General features: G+C 38.6%; 1 protein-coding gene across 2 annotated transcripts in view; it reads left to right on the top strand.

The window, feature by feature from the left end:
* fam184a (family with sequence similarity 184 member A) overlaps positions 1-20,135 on the top strand; it is a 128,911-nt gene that overhangs the window by 90,413 nt on the left and 18,363 nt on the right. For both annotated transcript variants that reach the window (XM_036582090.1, XM_036582091.1), the window contains exons 13-14: positions 9,174-9,358; positions 15,533-15,679. In XM_036582090.1, the coding sequence (XP_036437983.1) occupies positions 9,174-9,358; positions 15,533-15,679 (332 nt within the window). The remainder of the gene's footprint in view (positions 1-9,173; positions 9,359-15,532; positions 15,680-20,135) is intronic.

The following is a 20,135-nucleotide window of genomic DNA, read 5'->3' as shown; positions in this document are numbered from 1 at the left end:
AGAAAGTCAGTGTTCGCGTGTCATGGAAATAATTACGTGTCATCAGCATAGTTATGAAAATGTATGTCATGTTTCCTAATGACATCACCCAGAAGTAACATGATCAAGAAGAAAAGCAAAGGCCCTAAAACTGAACCTTGCGTGACTCCACAAGAAATGTAAGAATTTTTAACGAATGAGCGGAAATGTTAGCTTAGTGGCCTGAATGCAGCAATATCCATATTTTTATCTTTTAATGAGCTTGTATTTCGGAGGGTCTGGTGACAATGAGGATGGGGTGGGGTGCACACAGGACCAGCATGACTTCAGAGGTGTACCTGATTCAGATCCAATGCTATTTTTAAAGTGATCACTATAAAAAGAGTTTAGAAGGGTAAAGTTTGCTATCAAGGTGGCTAATGGTAACATAATTAGCATATGTGTTAGCACCATCCCATTCTGCCCCAAGTCATGAGCATAGATGGTTTTCCTGCTGGAGTTGGTGACACTTCCTTTCAAGTTTTTTACAGCTTTTGCAGCTCTCTCTCCTGCCCTTGACTGAGCTGGGTGAATAAGTCAAAGCCTTATGACAAAACTGCAAAGAGCTCCCTATAGTCTCTGTAGTCCCTCTCTCCCTCCCTCTCTCTCTCCTGCCTCCTTCTTCTCTCTACAGAGTGTGTTTGCATGTGCTCTATAACGTAGAGGGCAGCCCCCAGCAGACCCTAAGCCACCCGCTAAGCATCCTCCTGCTGCAGGAAGCTTCTTGGTCAGGTTTTATTACACTGTCAGGACGTTCTGGTTGACCCCTGTCTTAGACAAGATCATATTGCCTTTTTCTGAAGACTGAAAAATGCAAGGCATGAAGCACTGCCTCTTTTCTTGGGGGTTCATGCTGTGTTTTTAACGACTGCTTCTGGCATTACTTCTTCATGTTGCCAAGCAACTATAGCATCATAACTGTCAACTGCTTTTCTAGGCACCTAGCTGGTTAATGTTGTCTAGCGTAGTTAGCTTTCTGTCATTCCAGCATGTACAAGCAGAAAGCTCTGACATTTGCCCTTTTTAGAAAGTGATGTACTGTTGACAAGCAAGTGAGGCTCTGCAAGCAAAATCAGAAGTTCCTTTGGATCCTTCCCTTACAGAGGAAGTGTTCAGAGTAACTACAACCACTCTTTCTTCCATGTTTACTGTCGCTGAAGGCTTGCCTTCACTGCAAAAATGATATGAATGAAAAGTTTGATTTTGTATGCGAACAGTATATATAGTCAAATATGTAAATTAACCTGTCATTTTGAATTCATTGTTTGTGTGATGTCACAGATACCAACATATACAATCATACCAGCCCTACAACAGTTTAGCTTCACCCATTCACGCTGACATTATAAGCAGTGTTTCAAGGAGGTACAATAAAGGGCAGCAAATCAGAGCAGAGTTGTCAAAACAGCCCATTTTGAGTTTGTTGTTTGTGTGATATCACAAATACAAACATATGCATCATACCAGCCTTACAACAGTTTAGCCCCACCCATTCACACTCAAGTTATAAGTAGGGAGGTACGATACAGGGCAGCCAATCAGAGCTTATTATTATAATCAGAGTTTATTTACATATATCATTCTTGAAAATAGTGATATAAACAGACAATTTAATTCTAAGAGATCAAGAGAGTTTGCAAGATTGGCATGTAAAAATTAATTATGACTGTTTGTGAGATGAGATAAAACATGGTTCATTATAGACCTCAGAGGAAACAATAAAATACAAAAAAAATGTAGGATATGGGCCCTTTAAAAGAAAGCACATTATGAGATTTATATATTATTATTATATATTTTTACTTATAAAAAGTCATCTTAGGTGAAATTATCTTACTGCTCTGGTAGATAATTTTACTTTCTTTGAGCATTAATTCTTAAAAAACATTAAAAGCAAAATTATATGTACAAAGATAAGTAAGTAAACATAAAAAAATATCAAGTACAATAAGCGCTAATGTCTAGAAATATATTGTCGCTGTCCAAAGAAAACCATGTATCTCCATTTGTGACGATTTATATTTTTCTACACCGTTTCAACACACCATGTGTAAATTTATGATGATGAACCAATAGAAATGCTCTAAAATCACTTGGAATAAAATCTGTTCACATTGACTTACATTGAAAGGTAAAGATGTTTTTGCTCTCTTCTGTAAAGTTACTATTTTGGAGATACTTGTTTTTCTTTGGACAGTGACGATATATATATTTTATACTTCACTTGGCAATATAAATTCTTTGCAGCATTTCCTTTTGTCTAATTCGTTAGAAAAAATGTTCATAAGGTAGCTTTACTGCTTCAAGTTGAACTTGAAGTTGAACTTTAGCTCTGGGCTCCTGGAGCACACAAAATGTAAATGCCTAAAACGTGAGGCCTGGGGGTCCCGAATGGTCTAACTATCCAAGCATTGGTGCTATGGCTGGGAGATGCCACAGCCATCTGGGAGTCAAAAAAAGTATATTTGGCTCCTCATCGTTTGCGTATGTTAGCTGATGTAACAGAATTAGCAGTAGGTGTTCTTCTGTCTAGCTATTCTATAGGCTGTTCATGATTTCAGCCTAAGACTGAAAAGAAATCGTTTGATCCTTGAGTGCTGGCCACTTGAAGTCACCTCTGACCTAGACAAGGGACACCCAAAGTGACGGTAGCTCAGATGTCTCTGTCCAGAGCAGCTTGCCGTTTGTTTGTTTGTGTATGTGTTTGTGTGTTGAAGGCTGATGTTATGCGCAGTGAAGGGGTCGAGGTTTGGCACTGGCCTTTGAGCAGCGTGTAGCTCAGAGGGGCCGTGCTCCGAGCCCTATGGGTGACCAGCTTGTTTTGACGTGTTGCTCAGGCTGTTTGTGAACACGCTTCATTGCTGCTGTGTTTGTGTTATTAAATCTGGAATACAAGAATAACCCAGTCTTTCTGAGAGAGAAAAGCCACTGGCCCATAATTACTGCTATTCATACTTTCATATTTCATTTCCTGCTCATGAATTACGCTTAACAGATCATTTGAGGTGACACTGCTCAGCAGTACCTTTTGGCAACTTAAAAAAAAAAAAAGGTCTACTAAATGTTCAGCATTGCCTTAAAATGAAGCCAGATAAATCCATTTTACTACATCCACAGGCATGTAAAATAAAGTGTTTGGGGAGCACTCAGCCTGCTTGACAGAGCTGTCAGACGCTCATGGTTAAAAGATGAACAAGAGGCTCTACTTGTTTGTCCACAATCCACAATCGAAGTAAAAAAAATGGCGAAGGTCAGATCCAGAATGAGCAAACAAGATGCAAACATGAGTCCAGGCAACTGAAATCCAAAAAAGGAACAGGCAAAAGGCAAAGTCAATAAATACAAACAAAGGGTCAGACACACAAGGTATATATCAGAATCACGGACAAGAAGGCTCAGTAGCTCTATAGAAGAAGGCTAAAAGAAGGCCCTTATAACCTAACTGGATATGATCAGGTGATTATATCCAGTTAGCTTATAAGGGCTTTAGGCGCAACAGTCGCGCATCCCTCCAGCCTTGATTCTCAGAACTCCAATTCCCAGAACCCCCTGGGTGATGGGAATTGGAGTTCTGAGAGTCATGGCTGGAGGGATGCGCAGCTGTTCTCCTTTCTGATGCTTTTCTTCATTGTAGTCAACTAGGCCCTAACTCAGAGGACAGCAGGACTACTATCATATGCAAAAGTTTGAATACCCCTGCTTCAATGACATGTTCTGCTGATTTTCTAAGTGAAAATAAGTTAACACATTGTCTACAGAGAACACACTTAAATTTGGCATTTTATGCCTGTTTCAGTTTAGTTGCTGAGTTTATCGTATTGGAAAAACACAAAATATAAAAGTATAGCTTTTGCACAGGATACATTTTATGTTTTATTTTTTCCCAGTGTGTTAAATTTATCGAATGAACGTTGATTGTATATTAAAATGTGCAGAAATGTGTTCTCTGTAGAGGATGTGTTAACTTATTTTCACCTAGAAATGAAACAAAACATAGAATTTGACCAAACCCTTATTCTTGGGGATCAAATTGCAGTGTTTCATGGTGCGCTGAGGAGGATAAAGGCAAAAATATACAAACAAAGAAGGTACATAGTTTTCATTTTAGGTTTTTAAAAATATATTTCATAACATTACACTATATATATATAGTGGCTAAAATACTTGAAAATGACAAATTTAAATAAAAAATAAAAATTACATAAGATATATATGGGATTTTGTTTGTTATCTTATAAGGAAGTGTACAAATGTTTTACAAATGAGGCCTCTGGTTTTCTGCCAGATTCTCCACCACAGCCCTAATCAATTATAATCTCCCTTGTTATGAGGTCCTGGCAAACACTGCCATTATATTATCCAAGAGAATGGATGCATTTTGGAGTCTGTAATGAACCAACATGAATGAAGAAGATACTTCAAATCAAGTCAAACTTTATTTACTTTACTTCTCATCACAGACATGAGTTGAGTGAGGAAAGAATTACAGCTCCTCTGAAACATTTAACACAAAACAGCAGGAGACAAGTGGATAGTGACAACAGTAGAGCAGTCAATAAAGACAATAAGTACAGACAATAAACAATGCAGTACACTATGCAATAAGTTATCACAAACTATAAGTACACGACAGCAGACAGTAAATAGAGAACAATAGACAATAAGACGGAGGAGACAAATGTACAGTCCTTAGCAGCACTGGCTTAAGAGCTTGGGCTCTCTAGAAAACAGTAGTCCCCAGTGCTCTGCTTCATAAAAAGAGGGGCATGACTCCTGCAGGCTCTACAGGCCAGGCCTTTGGAGATGCAGGCTTGCCGCTGGCTTCTTCCTGCGTTTAAGTGCTAATAGAAATATCACTAGTCAGTTCCACTGACAGGCTGCACCGGAGTTCAGGTAGCTAGCACACATTCACACCCACACATACTCACAAATTCAGTCCCAAGCAGTGAACCAGAGTGCAGCCCTTTTCCCATCATGAGTTCCTCTGAGACTCAGGCTTCCCTCAGCTTGCTATCTGCAGGATGAGAGAAACTCATCAGAAAAATGTGCTTACTGAAGTTTGGAAATCCTTCAAAATGAGCAAGAAAGAGAGAGAGAGAGAGAGAGCAGAGCCTTGTTGTCAGATGCTGGGATATGATTGGATTACAGTGGCTGATGAAATGGGTATTAACCCGTACAGGCTTGATTGAAGGAGCCACCATTCTCCGAATCTTAGGGTGGCTTTTAAAATCTTTGTTCAGACATATCTTAAGCCTACTCTTTCACCAAATTTCAATGTCAGGGGAAATACAGCACTAAAAAATGCACTTGCACTGGTCTTTCAAAGCTTTTGAAGGATATGTAGCAACTGTGTGCTTATTATTCATTCAGGTGTTAATTTTAGACCTTAAGTAACTTTTGTAAATTATTGTGGTGGAAAGGAGGTCACTTAATAAACTCACTGCTATTTTGGGCAATACATCACACCCCCTCTATGACCTACTGGTCAGACAGCGAAGCACCTTCAGCAGGAGAGTCATTCAGCTCCGCTGTAGTAAGGAATGGTACAGGAGATCGTTTGAATCAGCAGTGACCACACTGTACAACACCTCGTCACTGGCACTGTGGGCACTATATATCTCTACTCTTTGCTATGCACTGCCACTTTGTTTATACATCCATACATATTGCATATTGCACTACCACCTTGTTTATACATCTATATCTATTTCATATTGCACTACCACCTTGTTTATACATCTATATCTAATTCATATTGCACTGCCACTTTGTTTATACATCTATACATATTTCATATCGCACTGCCACTTTGTTTATACATCTACACATAGTCCATATTGCACGGCCACTTTGTTTATACATCCATACATATACAACTATTAACATATGTTATCGTTTACAGTGTTTAGTCACTTGGTTCATTCACTGGACATGACATGCACCACTGCATTGTCACCTGCATAATATTTATGTAATTTTATTTTAGTTACTTATTGTCATACTGTCATACAGTCATTATCTACTACAAATTATTTAGCAACTACAATGACATAAATATGAAAATGATGATATGAATATGAAAATGATAAAAGTGAGGAATTGAAGCATGGGCCCATGGGTAGCCCCATATAATTTAAAAGAAAATTTGCAACTCAACTCAATGTGTAGCGGTCAAGGAGCTGTAACTGGGAAGAGGAAACAGACAAAACTGAAGAACATTCACACTGCAACACTGAAACTTCTTTAAAGCCTAATTGAGTCAAAATTATAAAAGGAACTTGGACTTTGATGATGAGCAGCAAGAAATGCAGCCAACTTGGAAAGTGTTCCATTTTGACTGTAAGTTAAATAAATGAAAAGGTGGTCTCTGGATTTTGCAGAGTACCTTTATGTCACCCAAAATCTTCATGGGTGACATTGATTTCTATAACATTAGCCTTATTAGCTAGAGTTAGCTCCAGTACAACAGTTAAGAAGCAAACTTCAGACACCAAACATGTCTTGTCTGACTGATTACATTTGGGGTAAGGGGGGAAACTGTATAAATGAGCTTTTTCTGTAAAGTGTTGTTTTTAGACAAAGCTCAAAAAAAGTTATGTGCTGACAAACAATGAATGCTATGCTGCATCTGTTTCTTCTAGCATCTCCATCCTCGGACATGAAACTTTTGGATGAGGCTTTGGTTTTTAACCCCAAAGTACAGAGACTCTGACAGCACTATTAAGCTAATTGTGAGGTGTGAAATGATATTTACTGAAGCTCAAGAGTTGGATGAGCAGACTGTAATTCAATTAAGCAAGATCCATTAAGTTCATAAAGATGGCTATTGGCTGCGCTATGTGCTATAGGAAGAGCAGGGTTTCGTCTTCCGTGCTGTTGGAGTGGAAAATTAGCCGGCAGACGCAGAGCACGGTTTGATTAATCTCCACTACCCTGTACAGGACGCTGGAAATTGCGGCCGTGTTAAGAGGGCAACTTAATTTGCTTTCGCTCTCTCTCTCTCTCTCGCACTGACGGCTAGTTCACTGTGATAATGTATTGCCTGCAAAATTCCTTAACAGATGATGCATATTCTAATAATGTATAAGTTTAATATGGATGCAGTTATACACGTTTTAAAGCCAGCAAGGGGTTGTTTGGTTATTGTATTTTGATTATGTATTCAAAGCTGGGCTTTATTCATAAGGGGCTTAACAGCTGCGGCTGGAAAAGCATGTGTGGCACTGGGGGATTTGTACAGAAAGATTGGATGCCTTCCCTCATCTCATCTCATTTCAGTAAGTGTCAGAATAATTTATGCATATGCTGTCTCCATGGGACTCTTGTTGTTGTCCTGTATTTAAATAGAGTGTCCGAACATTCAGAGGCCTGTGGACTTAGCATTAGCTCTTCTCATCCTCTGTTGCTTCAGCTTACACTCCATTAGCTTCATTGGTCCAGCAGGAGATGTTCGCATAGCATCAAAAATGGACACTTAGTCTCTACGGTGAGAAGAGACAGCAGACTGATCTTTCAAGCATGGCTCAGAGCATAAAAACACAACGGCTGGCTGGTCACCCTCCTTTTACTTATTCATAGGAGAGCTATTCACATACAGCACAGGAGATGACCAAAAAAAAGGCAAAAAGGAAAGCAGAAATGCGCAACCATCAATATTGCATCCTAGCTCAGCCTCAAAGTGCAGTGGGAGGTGAAAATCAGAGACCAGAATGTCTAAACTTTTCAAAGCTGTCATTTTTGAAGTCCTGAGGTTTAAGTGATTTTATTTAAAGCATCAGAGAAGATGGTGCTGCCATACAAATGACAGGATCACATTCACATTGCCAATTCTGCAGAATATAGAGGAACACCGGGCATGTCTTAATGCAGGGTAATTTGTAACACAGGTTGTTTATGTAGTTTAACAGGTCCAAGTAGAACACGCTTCTGGCCATCTTCTTGCATTTCCATAGCAACATCATCTGTGGATTTTCACAGCAATCGGACAGACATCTCTCGTGATTCACTCTGAAGAACATAAAAGTTTTTTCCCTCATAAGTGTTTTTAATGACTGAGTTATGTACAAGTCACAGAATTCACACCTATATTATTGAATCACTCTCTTGGTGACTGTAATATAGCACCATTTTGAAGCAAATAAACAACTCACAGCAGGAGCTACTCAGGCTAAAGAACAGATTACACATGAACCCCTTAAAATCCCAGGCTTATTACATACTTAGGCTTATTATTCTGGAACTACAGGGACTTTAATGCAAACTGGTTGAGCTATTCGTTGGTTATAGAAGTGTGTAACAAAACATTGGGCCCGCCTGTGGTCCCTGGCCATAGAAGGGACCTTCCAAAGTAAACAATAAAAGCGGTCCACATTTTTCCCGTATAAATTAATTCATTTTTTCAAAACTTTTTAAAGTGTGTTTATTTAGTAAGTTATTTTGGTTAGATTTACATCCCATTAATAAAACATATTTCAATTTATCTTGCTGATAACTTGCTGTTTATCACACAGGCTCTTGGCTCTAGTGATGCATGTTTAATGCCTATATTTGTATGCTTATATAATTTTTTTGTTCGGCTGGAAAGCTCATTTGGTTCAAACTGAATTTTATTGAATAGACCTCTGGGACATTTATGTTGTTGTTTTGTAATCAGCATCACACCCATATTTGGAACTTCTGGTCTAAGCAGGGAAGTGTATGTTTTCATTTGTAGCAGCGATGTACATGTTGCTACTATTAATAATCTTACTCAAACATTTTAAAACATTTAGCAGAAAACAGTGTTCATTTGTGCCCTGTGCTCCACTACTTAGCTTGATAATATGGGTTCAGTTCACCAACCGTGTGTATTGTGTAATTGGGCAGGAATCTCTAAAATCTGTACCATGTTGTGCCACATTTTCTGAGAAGATATATCATAAAAGACCTCGGTGACCTTTTATTACTTTACTCACATCCTCCTTGTCAGATTCTGATAGATTAGACAGGTGTTTGATAAAATAGCGGAATGTCAACACTGGAACATTTTGTATTCTAATATAATCATCCTCTGGGACTAAGAAACAGAAGCAATCAGTGCAGTCTTGCGCACTATCTCTCTGGACACATAAGGCTTTAACCAACAGTCTTTGCTTCCCTCTCTATGTGTACTGCAGGAGCGGGAGCTGTTGAGTCGTATCTCAGACCTGCAGGAGGAAGTGACCCGCAGGAAGAACCACATTGCTGACCTGGACCATGAGATCCACACCCTAAACGAAAACATCAGCACCCTCACCAAAGAGCTGGAGCTGAAGGGCAAGGAGGTCCTGAAGATCCGCAGCGAAGCTAACCAGCAGATCAGGTGAGTGTGTGTGTGTATGTTGTGGGTGTAAAAATACGAGTGCATTGTGGTGTGTCTGAAGGAGGCCGTTCATTGTGGAATTGGATTGATTGTAGAATATCAGAACTGATTAAAATCAACTGAAAAGTGTGCTCTCATTTTTTGGCTAAGCTACATTTAGATGCGCAGACTTACGAGAAAGTTTGTACACCCTGGCCAAGTGGCATATTTTGTTGATTTGCTAAGTGAAAATAAGTTAACACATCAAGGGGACAAATTGAAATATGGTATTTTCTGCTAATTTTGGTGCACAATTTCTGTTTTTTCTAAGTTTACAAAGTACCTAGAGATACTGCAAGAGTCCATAACCTCAGAGAAAAGTACCATACTCTAGCTTGATCTACTTACATAAATAAAATTGAAGACACTGAGGAGAATGAATTAAGGGTTTATTTTTAACTAAAATCCTCAGGCCATTTTAAATAAAAAAAAAAAAAAACTGAGTGACTTCTTTTTGTTGTATTGTAAATAGTTCCTTTAGTCACATTTATATATTCACTGAATATTTTAAAGGTAATTATATCATACCAAAATAATTGAAAGGAATTGTAGTGATCCGGGTGAATAACGCAGGTAGCACTGCACTGGAACTACAGAATTTCATATTAATCCTGAGAGTAATTTAACCAGGGTATTGGAAAAACAGAAATGGATCTTTCTAAGTTGATCACTTCACAAATTTGTGTTTTTATTTTTTTTTGATAATTACGCACTTACACCAGCCACCTTTCACTGCATGCACTTTATGAAGGTGTTCTTCCACTGCACATTCAAAATCAAGAGCTGATCTAGATGTGAAGCAACTGAATTTATGGTTTTAGTTTTAGTTCATTTTCCACCTACTTGAGAGAAGCTGGAATCGTTATAATAGCCATGATTAAATTAATGGTCTTATTGGTCATTTTATGTCACTCTAAAGCATCTCATTTGGCTAATTATTCACCGTATTTACTAGTTTGCGGACGTTGTTGGCTGATATGAAACTATGCATTGCAGGTTTAGAATAAAAAAAGCAAATTTTCTCTGTCACGTGTGAAGGTACTGTGGCCTTAGCGTAAATGATAATAGCACCAACCAGCTTATGTCACCTCATGATGAACTCTCAACTCTCTACAAAGTAGGACTACTACAAAGTAATCCAGCTTACCATCATAGGTTACATGCTGGTGCTCTAATTGTTGATGTTCACAACTTCATCTGCATCTGGAAGACTGGCTAGATTGTCACTGGCTTCAGCTACAAGTGTTACAAGAGATAGATGATCCATTAGTGGGATTAATACTACTTAAAGTAGCTCTGCCTGCTTTTAAACCCTGGAAAATGGGAAAAAAGTAATTAAGATCCATTATGTACCTGGGTACATTTGCCATTACAGCATCAAACACAAAAAGATTTTGCCATGATTGCCAGTGTTTTGCCTGTTACTGTAAATTGTACTGTACATTGAGCTGCTTCTACACTGACTGGATACGAGTTACCCACCTGGACGTATAGCTAACCTTTTTTTTTACAGACGCTCACAGTTTGGTCTATAGGGGGAGTCATTGGCTACATTTAAATTACATTACATTAAAATCAGATTTATGTGTCCGCATAGCTCTGAAAACATCAGATCTGTGTCTCCTTAAAAAATATGATTTGTGCCACTTTAGCCTGTTAATGGGAACATAGCCCTGTACTCTTCAAAGACCTGTCATCTCGTGATTTGCTCCACCTCCTACATGTAAAAGGTCCTAAATCAGGGGTATTCAGTTCTGGTACTGGAGGGCTGGTGTCCAGCACAGTTTAGTAATTTCTTCAGTCTTATAGCACAGAAACAAAAATTCTATAATAAAGAGCAGCTGGAAAATAGTCATGAAAAAATAAATTCTGTTTTTGGCACGTAAAACCACACAAATGTCATAAGTAGAGAATTTGTTAAAATGCAAGAAGAATGTAGGATATGGGCCATTTAACATATTAGTTGAATTGGGTGTATTTGAGCAGGGGTCATCAAACTGTGCTGGACTCTGGCCTCCTGGCCTACATACATACAGAGGTAAACAGACCGCAAACTGCACCATTTTCTCTCCAGCTTCTTCCTTTGTCCGCCTACACAAAAATACAGTGACTGACTTTCCACTGTTGCCTTTGCCTGTGGCGTGCTTGTCACATTAATATTCTGAATAGCCAGTGGAGCTGCCAGTAATGAGGCTTGTCAGTTCTAGCCTTCATTTCATTTTAGAATGGTGTGTATTTCAAATTTGAGCGAGTGAGAATTGATGTGGCATTTATTGAAAACTTTTGAGCTACTGTAAGACATTGCTGCTTGCCTAACTAGCACTTAGAGCTGAGGCCATAACCCTTATTATGTTGATTAATTTCAGGGGAAGGGATGGCAGGGGTGTGCCAACTGCCAATATATATATGTATATATATATATATATATATATATATATATATATATATATATATATATATATATATATATATATTCTGTTCTGCTATTTGCAGTGAACTCTTTGATGATGACTGGATCTTCCTGGCACACAGTACTCTGCAAAAGTCAGAGACCACACCTTATTTATTTCATTTTTAGTCAAAACAGCAATTAAGAACAAGCATCAGGGAATAAAAGCTGACAACATATTTTTATCAGAATATTGCATGGAAGCATCAACTGCTATTTACTCTTATTGCAGCTCCATTCTGTTTGGGAGACTTGCTTTCAGTTTTTTAAAGAAATCTGCAGGGATATTTTTCCACACCTCCAAAGTTCAGTCTTAGAAATTGGGTGAATTTTCTGCTTCTCACAATACAAATACTCAAACACGTTCAGTGATGTTGAGGTCTGGACTGGTCTGATTGAGGTCTGAGGCGTGGACGGTTCATTGTTGTTCTTTTTATTTATTTTTTTTTGTTGCTGTGATGGACTGGCGACCTGTCCAGGGTGTTTCCTACCTTCCGCCCAATGACCACTGGGATAGGCTCCAGCTCCCCCCATGACCCAGTAGGATAAGCGGCTTAGATAGATTAGAGTGGCTGCTCCTTACTGCAGTAGAATGAAATCATTTCTTTGCTGTATAGGATATTACTCCCAACTCTGTAATGGAAATTGAGTCTGATTTACTGTATATTTGTGCTGAAAGGATGTCTAATTGGGGTCTTTTATTGAGGTACCTTCAATATTTTTTTTTCAAAAACATACAGATTCCCAAAAGCTAAAGAATTTTTTGCAATCTCAAAAAACATGGAGCAAAGTTCCTGTATAGGTCTTGCATCTAAAACACAAAGGAGAAAAGCTAAGATATATCTTACTGGGGTTAGATAGATACAAAGCATGAATTTGTAGTTTTCTCTTATTTTATTACAAGCAAGACAGCCAGCTGTTCTGAGAACACCAGCAGCTTCTTTGTTTGATTTGCAAATGTTCTTTTTATCTATTTGCTTTTCTCAGTGAGGCTTCTTGACAGCTACTTATCCTTTAGACCCATAGCGCTGAGTCGTCTTCTCACAGTGGAAGGATGGACAGAAACACCTGCGGATTTTTTCAGATCTAAAGCAAGGGTAGAGCTTGATTTTCTCCTCTCTCTCAAAGATAAAAGCTTTAAGTACTGTTTATCTGTTGGGGACAGTTTTGGGGGTCTACCAGGCCTTGCAGGTGGTTGTCAGGAGTCCCAAATCATTTTGTGAACACCAGTTTTGGACGCTCACGGTTTTTCACTTACTTTACTTATTTTACCTTCTTATGATGGTGGATTAGATGGAATGCTATTATTTTATATCTAATCTTCTGAAATATCTCTAAAAAATGGTTAAATAAATGAAGGGTGGTCACTGACATTTGCACAGTACTGTACATTGTTACCTCTGCCTTGAAGTCTCAGAAAGAGACTAGTCTTCATCGCCTTATTTTCACACAGCGTGTGATATTAATATTTCAGATTTTATGAATAAATGATGCTCTTGGCAGACTGATGTTAGGTTCTGATTAAAATCTGAGGTTGTTGTGTCATAAATTACAAATGCAGGAAAAAAATGCTTCCATGTTGTTTAAACTAGAGATGAGTTAAATAATGTGTGTATACAGTTTTAGTGTGCGTGCATACATGTGTGTTTGCGTTCATGCTGTGTAGCTAATGCACACATGTGCTTTGCACTGGGCACATTTCACTTCCAATTATGTAACATGGGAGCGGATCCTGAGTCGTATGCTATATATAGCAAATAAATAAAGAATCTTCTCTGGTCCCTTGAGGAGAAGCACTCTGGGAAGGCAGCAGGGCCTACTTCTGCATGCGCACATGTATGAATCAGTCAGGGGGAGTGTGTGTGCTGCATGGGCACTCGTATGTGAATCTGTGAGCACGTATATGAGTGTGTTAAAGCTGTGAGATTAATTCCATGTCGTGTGCTCGGGGGGAAACCTCTGACTCTCCTGAATGGAAATCAATAAATAAAAAGAAGGAACCGTTTACACTCGCGCAAGTCAGTGATACCCTCCCACCGAGCCCACCATGAATTATACACGCTTTTCTTCGAAAGGACAGCTGTTACTGAGGAAAAAGTGAAATAAAAGAAGGCCAAAACTGAGATGAGTGAGATGGATGAAATTTTAATAGAAGAACAGGATCAAAGGCAGCCTGTGCTTCTGTAATCATGCATACTGATGATGGTGAAGCAGGCCGCAGCTGCAGCTCTGTACTGGTCACGGAGATCAGCGCAGGATAGAGATTCAATAATGTTTTCATAAAAATGTATGTATACACAGTACTGTGCAAAGGGCGTCTGAGAAAATGACATGAAGCTGTTTCTCTGGGCACTAATATTAGAGTAAACAAATAAACAATATATGATTTAATGTGTGTTAGTTTCTCCAATAGTCAAGGTTGGTGAAGTCGAGGTTTATGTAGCGCTTTTTACAACAGACATTGTTGCAAAGCAGCTTCACAGAAAAATTTGGCTCCAAGTCCCCATGTGAAAGCCAATGCTCCATGGTGGTGAAACTGGTCCACAAGGCTAGCGAGCAGTGGGCACCCGATAGAGGCAGATAAAGCAACAGTATCAGACTGTGATAATGTCCCTTGAATTTTCACCATGGTAGCTATGATTGCATCAAGCTAGCAGGGTTAGCACAGCGCTATATAGGATTTTTATGTCAGCTGTATTTTAAATATATACGTTTTTAGCTCATAACAGGTATGGAAGTAACATTAGTAAGTAACACTTTATTTAAAGGCTTTAACTGCTACCTGCTCAGCCTACCAGTGAGTAAAGAATCCAGTTCTAAAGAGAATATAAAGTGTAATAAAGTTAAAGCGAACCTCTCACAGAAGCAAACAGTGATGTTCAACTGGAAGTCCAATATCTAGTTCCATTTAAAGGACACCGATAATAACGCTAACAACTAGGCTTTTTCAAGGAGTCATTATGAAGCCACAGTCTCAAGTCTGCTTAAACTCTGTGCTTTTTACGCTTGTAGCGTTGCTGTTATTTTGTCTTTACTCGGCTATACTGACAGCCACAAACGGTACGTTGTCCCAGAATGCCTCAGAAACATTTAATGGGACAAAACAACAATGTAAAACCACATGTATTGATGTTATTTCCGAAATAACATCAATAATGAACTCCTGGGCTCTTTAGTCACTAATGTTGATTGCAAATAATGCAGATGGGTGGGGCGACGGCCTCCTCTCAACAGAAGTTTTGATAACTGATTGGATGAATGCATTATTAAGTAATGTAGTTTATTAATTTTGTATTCTTTTTAAGTACCAGCCAAAATGATGACAGACCAGCCTATATTTTGCCCTCCTGCCAAAAGACTTTTCCTCCCACCAAATCTAGCCAAAATTCACCCAGTTTGGCAGAAAACCTGGCTAGCTACCTATCTAGGTCTGTGGGAAAATCGTTCAAACTGCACCAAGCTCCAGTATAAAGCAGTTTTGAATGGCTTATAAACCTTCATCTCATGCCTCTGTTCACTGAGAAGTTTACCAAAAAGTAAAAGATGATGTTTAAAATGATGCTGTTTCTGCTGTCTGCCAACCGTCACTGCTGTTCACGCAGAATTATTAGGTTCTGCTGTGACAGCAATAGTAAATGTATTAATAATCCACAAATGTATGGATGTATGTGTGTGTTTGTTCTCAGGGCTCATGAGCAGGACCTGTGTAAGAAGCACGAGAGAGAGATGACGGAGCTGAATGCGCTGCACAACAGAGAGACCCAGAACATGCTGTCTGACTTCAACAAGGCCCAAGAACTGCTCAAGGATAAAATCTCTGCCCTGCAGATCTTGTAAGTGCACACGTGTGTGTGTGAGCTGTTCGTTCATATATGAAATATCAGTCAAAAACCTCTTAAATTTTACTGTAATGGTTTTAAACTTTCCAAAACAAAAACTTCTTGAAATGCCCCATTGAAATGAAATATATTTTTATATGTTGTTTACAAATTCCAAAGTATAAATTGAGTATATAGTAATATATTTCAATATTTTCCTTTTTAAACTTTTATAAAGCTTAAGTGAAAAATGGAGTTGGAAAATGTTAATGTTCAATCAGGATCCTGATTACTAGGTGTGGCTCTTTAAAAGTTAAAGCTACACTTTGTAAGATTTGGGGATTTGGAGACCTCTCTGGTGGAAATATGCAATTGCACACAGTGTGCAGAATAACATTTTGTAACAATGCTTTAGACCATTCCCCATGTAGATGAATCTAATGATTGTGAGTGTGTTGAAAGAGTATTCAGAGAACTCGGTCAAAAAGGATGTGTCTTCTGAGGATATGAGTGAATCATCTAATATTGTCTTCTTATCTTCATCAGTATAATGTTGATTTTGCATTCGAGATCTAAACATCAAGCCAGACTTTCTTTTTGAGTCTGCGTGTGTACATAAGTATATTAGTACATAAAGACGTACAGTGCCCTCCACAAATATTGGCACCCCTGGTAAATATGAGCAAAACAGGCTGTAAAAAAAAATACCAAAAAATCTAACCTTTACTTGAAGTACAGTGATTGAAAAAAAAACTTAAATCTTGTCAGGGAATAAATATTTTTCTCAATTCTGTGTGTGACACTTTATGCAGCCTTGTGCAGCCTCCATTTACAAAGATAATAGCTCTGAGTCTTCTCCTGTCGTGCTTAATGAGACTGGAGAACACAAAGGATCTGAGACCATTCCTCCATACAGAATCTCTCCAGATGCTTCAGATTCTGAGGTCCACACTGTGGACTCTCCTCTTCAGCTCATCCCACAGGTTTTCTATAGGGTTTAAGTCAGGGGACGGAAGTGGCCATGACAAAACCTTAATTCTGTAGTCAGTGAATCATTTTTTGTGTTGATTTTGAGATGTGTTTTTTTTTTATCTGTTTTCTTGTCACCATTTCCTGATTGTGCAGCTCAACAACCTTTTGTCATACATAATTGCTGTTTTCTCTCGTATTTCTCATAGTGATGTTTGACCAAAGGCATTTGGTGTGTCTATCTCATACAAATTCCCCAGTGAAACAGGAAGTCATAAAATATGAATTAGAATATACTTCAGTTAGATTTCACTCTTAACAATTTCTAAGGGTGCCAACAACTGTGGCACACTTAGATTTAAAAAAAATACTTATTACAGCCATCCGTGGCCGGGAGTCTTAGAGAGCACAATTGTCCTCGCTGTCTCTGGGTGGGTCGGATGGCCCTCCGTCTCTCACCATCACTTAGCATGATGCCAGCCAACGCAGGGAACTGTTAACTGATGTAACAGAATTGGCGCTTAGCATTCTTCTCTGAACATGTTCAACTGTCCAATGATGTTGCGTGAGCGGTCTTTCAAAAAGATGTGGTGGCGCTTCACAGGTCTCTAAGGAAGCCTGTGCTAACCTTCGCCCTCCTAGCGCTGGTAGTATTGTCTGATTGGGGGAGTCCTAACTACTGGATGAAACTGGATACGGCTAAATTGGGGAGAAAATTAGGGGAAAAAAAAGAAAAATACTTAAATTATACCTTAAATAAAAGTTAGATGTTTGCTAATATTTTGAATGAAAGAATGAAAAGATAATTATAGAATGTTTTTTACTGATCATTTTGCTCATGATTACCAGGGGTGCCAGTATTCGAGGACGGCACCCTATGACATGGTCCGAAAAAGTCCCGCAAAATCCAAACCAACACCTCTGACTTTTAAATTATTATTTTGGCATACACTCAAAGCCTTACCCGTTTGTAAAACCTGTATAAAAGCTTAAACTATCTCAGTTCATTAATTTTAAAAAGGGCTTTAAAAGGACCAGCCTGGTCACACAGTGCTGCTGTGTCTAAGCAACCTATTTTTTTCCTAAAGCTTTTAGTTTACATCACACAACAGCACCAGCATATCTGACTGGGCTCAAAATACTCAGTAATGTTAGCTCATATTTCAAAACGCAAGAGACTGTAAAAGTATGTCAGTCTAAGTTTATTGAAAACCGATGGTTTTTAGTGTTGTACCTCAAGTTTGGCCAAAGCCTTCCAGGCCAGCTGACTGCTCTTATCAAACAGATTTTATGTGCAGGTTGGCTTCTGGAGTGAGAAAAAAGAATAAAACAGTAAAATAATAAAGAGTTTGAATAATATTACATTGTCTTTATAATTATTTAAAAGGACGATTATTAGGATTAGGTCTGTTCTTGGTTCTTGGAACAAGAGAAATTTCACTTGAATATGCATTAGGTTTGTATAATTAAAATAGGAGCTGCATACAGAATACCTCAGTATTAGAGTAACGTTGGGCCTCGTACACCAGTATCTTCCTAAGTTTTTTCTTAAATTTGTTCTTGAAAAAGGTTCTAAGATTCATGACGTGTTCTTAAACAGCAAAACTGTTTGCCCCTTTGTGCTCTTGAGTGTGTGTAGATTCCAAGTATAATAGAATAAATTCCAAGTTACAAAACATTGGTGAATGTCAGAATCTTTGTGAAAACTGCATAAGTGGATTTTAAGAAGAATTTTACAGCCCCATTTTCAAAAAAGTTGGGATGCTGTGCAAAATGTAAATAAAAACAAAATTCAATGATGTGCAAATCATTTAAACCCTACATTACAAAGACAACAAATCAAATGTCGAAACTGACAAATTTTATTGTTTGTTGAAAAATATATATAACCCTAACCCATTTTGAATTTGATGCCAACAGCACATTCCAAAAAAGTTGGGATGGGGGGCATGTTTACCATCATGTTTTATCACCTCTTCTTTTAACAACACTCTGTAAGTGTTTAGGAACTGAGGAGACCAAATGCTGTAGCAAAGTGAAATGTTTTCCCAGATGTTTTCAGTGATGACAGGTCTGGACTGCAGGCAGGTCAGTTTAGCACCCGCACTCTTTTAATACGGAGCAATGCTGTTGTAACACATACATAGAATGTGGTCTGACATTGTCTTGCTAAAATAAGCAAGCCCTTCGCTGAGAAAGTCATTGTCTGGATGGCAGCATATGTTGCTAAAACATGTATATGTTGTTCAGCATTAATGGTGCCTTCACAGATGTGCACGTCACCCATGCCATGTGCACTAATGCACCCCTATACCATCATGAATACTGGCTTTTCAACTGTACACTGATAACAAGCTGAGTGGTCTTTAGCCCAGAGGACACAGTGTCCATGATTTCCAAAAAGAATTTAAAATTTTGATTCATCGGACCACAGACACTTTTCCACTTCGCCTCAGTCCATTTTAAATGAGCTCGGGCCCAGAGAAGGTGGCAGCATTCTAGGATCCTGTTTATACATGGTTTCTTTGTGGATGCAGCACCAAACTGTTTTCTCAGACAATGTTTTTCAAAAAGTGTTTCTGAGCCCATGCAGTGATTTCCACTACAGAATCATGTCTTTTTAATGCAGTGCCACCTGAGGTCCCAAAGATATTGGCCAGCAAATACAGGTTTTTGGCCTTGTCCCTTACATACAGAGATTTCTCCAGATTCTCTGAATCTTTTAATGTTATTATGTACCGTAGATGAGGAAAAGCAAAAGTTCTTTGCTATTTTATGTTGAGAAACGTTATTCTAGAATTGTTGCACTCTTTGATCGTGCAGCCTTTACAGAGTGGTGAACTCCTCCTCATCTTTACTTCTGAAAGACTCAGCCTCTCTGGGATGCTTTTTTATACTCAATTATGTTACTGACCTGTTGCCAATTAACCACCAGATGTTTTTTTAAGCATTACACAACTTTACCAGCCTTTTGTTGCCCCCGTCCCAACTTTTTGGAACATGTTGCCGGCATCAAATTCAAAGTGGGCATATATTTTTCAAAAAACAATGAAATTTCTCAGTTTCAACATTTGATGTGTTGTCTTTGAAGCATTTTCAATGGAATATAGGGTTTAAATGATTTGCACAACTTTTTTGGAAATGGGATTGTACTTAAGAACGGTTGGTAAATGAGGCCCATTGTCTTTAAAGGTATTTTCCTGTACGGAAAATGATCCTGATATGAAGTCCTCCAGAAGTGCTGCCACAAATGCCCTTTTAAAACATCTGGCCTTGTCAAAGTCTGTGCCTGGCACTGCTGCTACTGCACAGAATATCTTTTTTTAATTTCACATCTGATGTGATCTTTACCCTGGGGCTAAGGTACAAGACTTGATGGGGAGAAAGTATAAAAGACAGAGAGAGAGGAGGAGAGAGAGAGAGAGGTAGAGGAACTAAAATAGAATGCTGTCTCTTGTACAAGAGTGTGTATGAGGGCCAATAGCAGACATGTGCCAGTATT

This window comes from Colossoma macropomum, unplaced genomic scaffold, assembly GCF_904425465.1.
Source record: "Colossoma macropomum unplaced genomic scaffold, Colossoma_macropomum, whole genome shotgun sequence".
NCBI lineage: Eukaryota > Metazoa > Chordata > Actinopteri > Characiformes > Serrasalmidae > Colossoma > Colossoma macropomum.
Note: the sequence above shows the minus strand (reverse complement) of the source record. Positions and strands in the feature narration are given on the sequence as shown.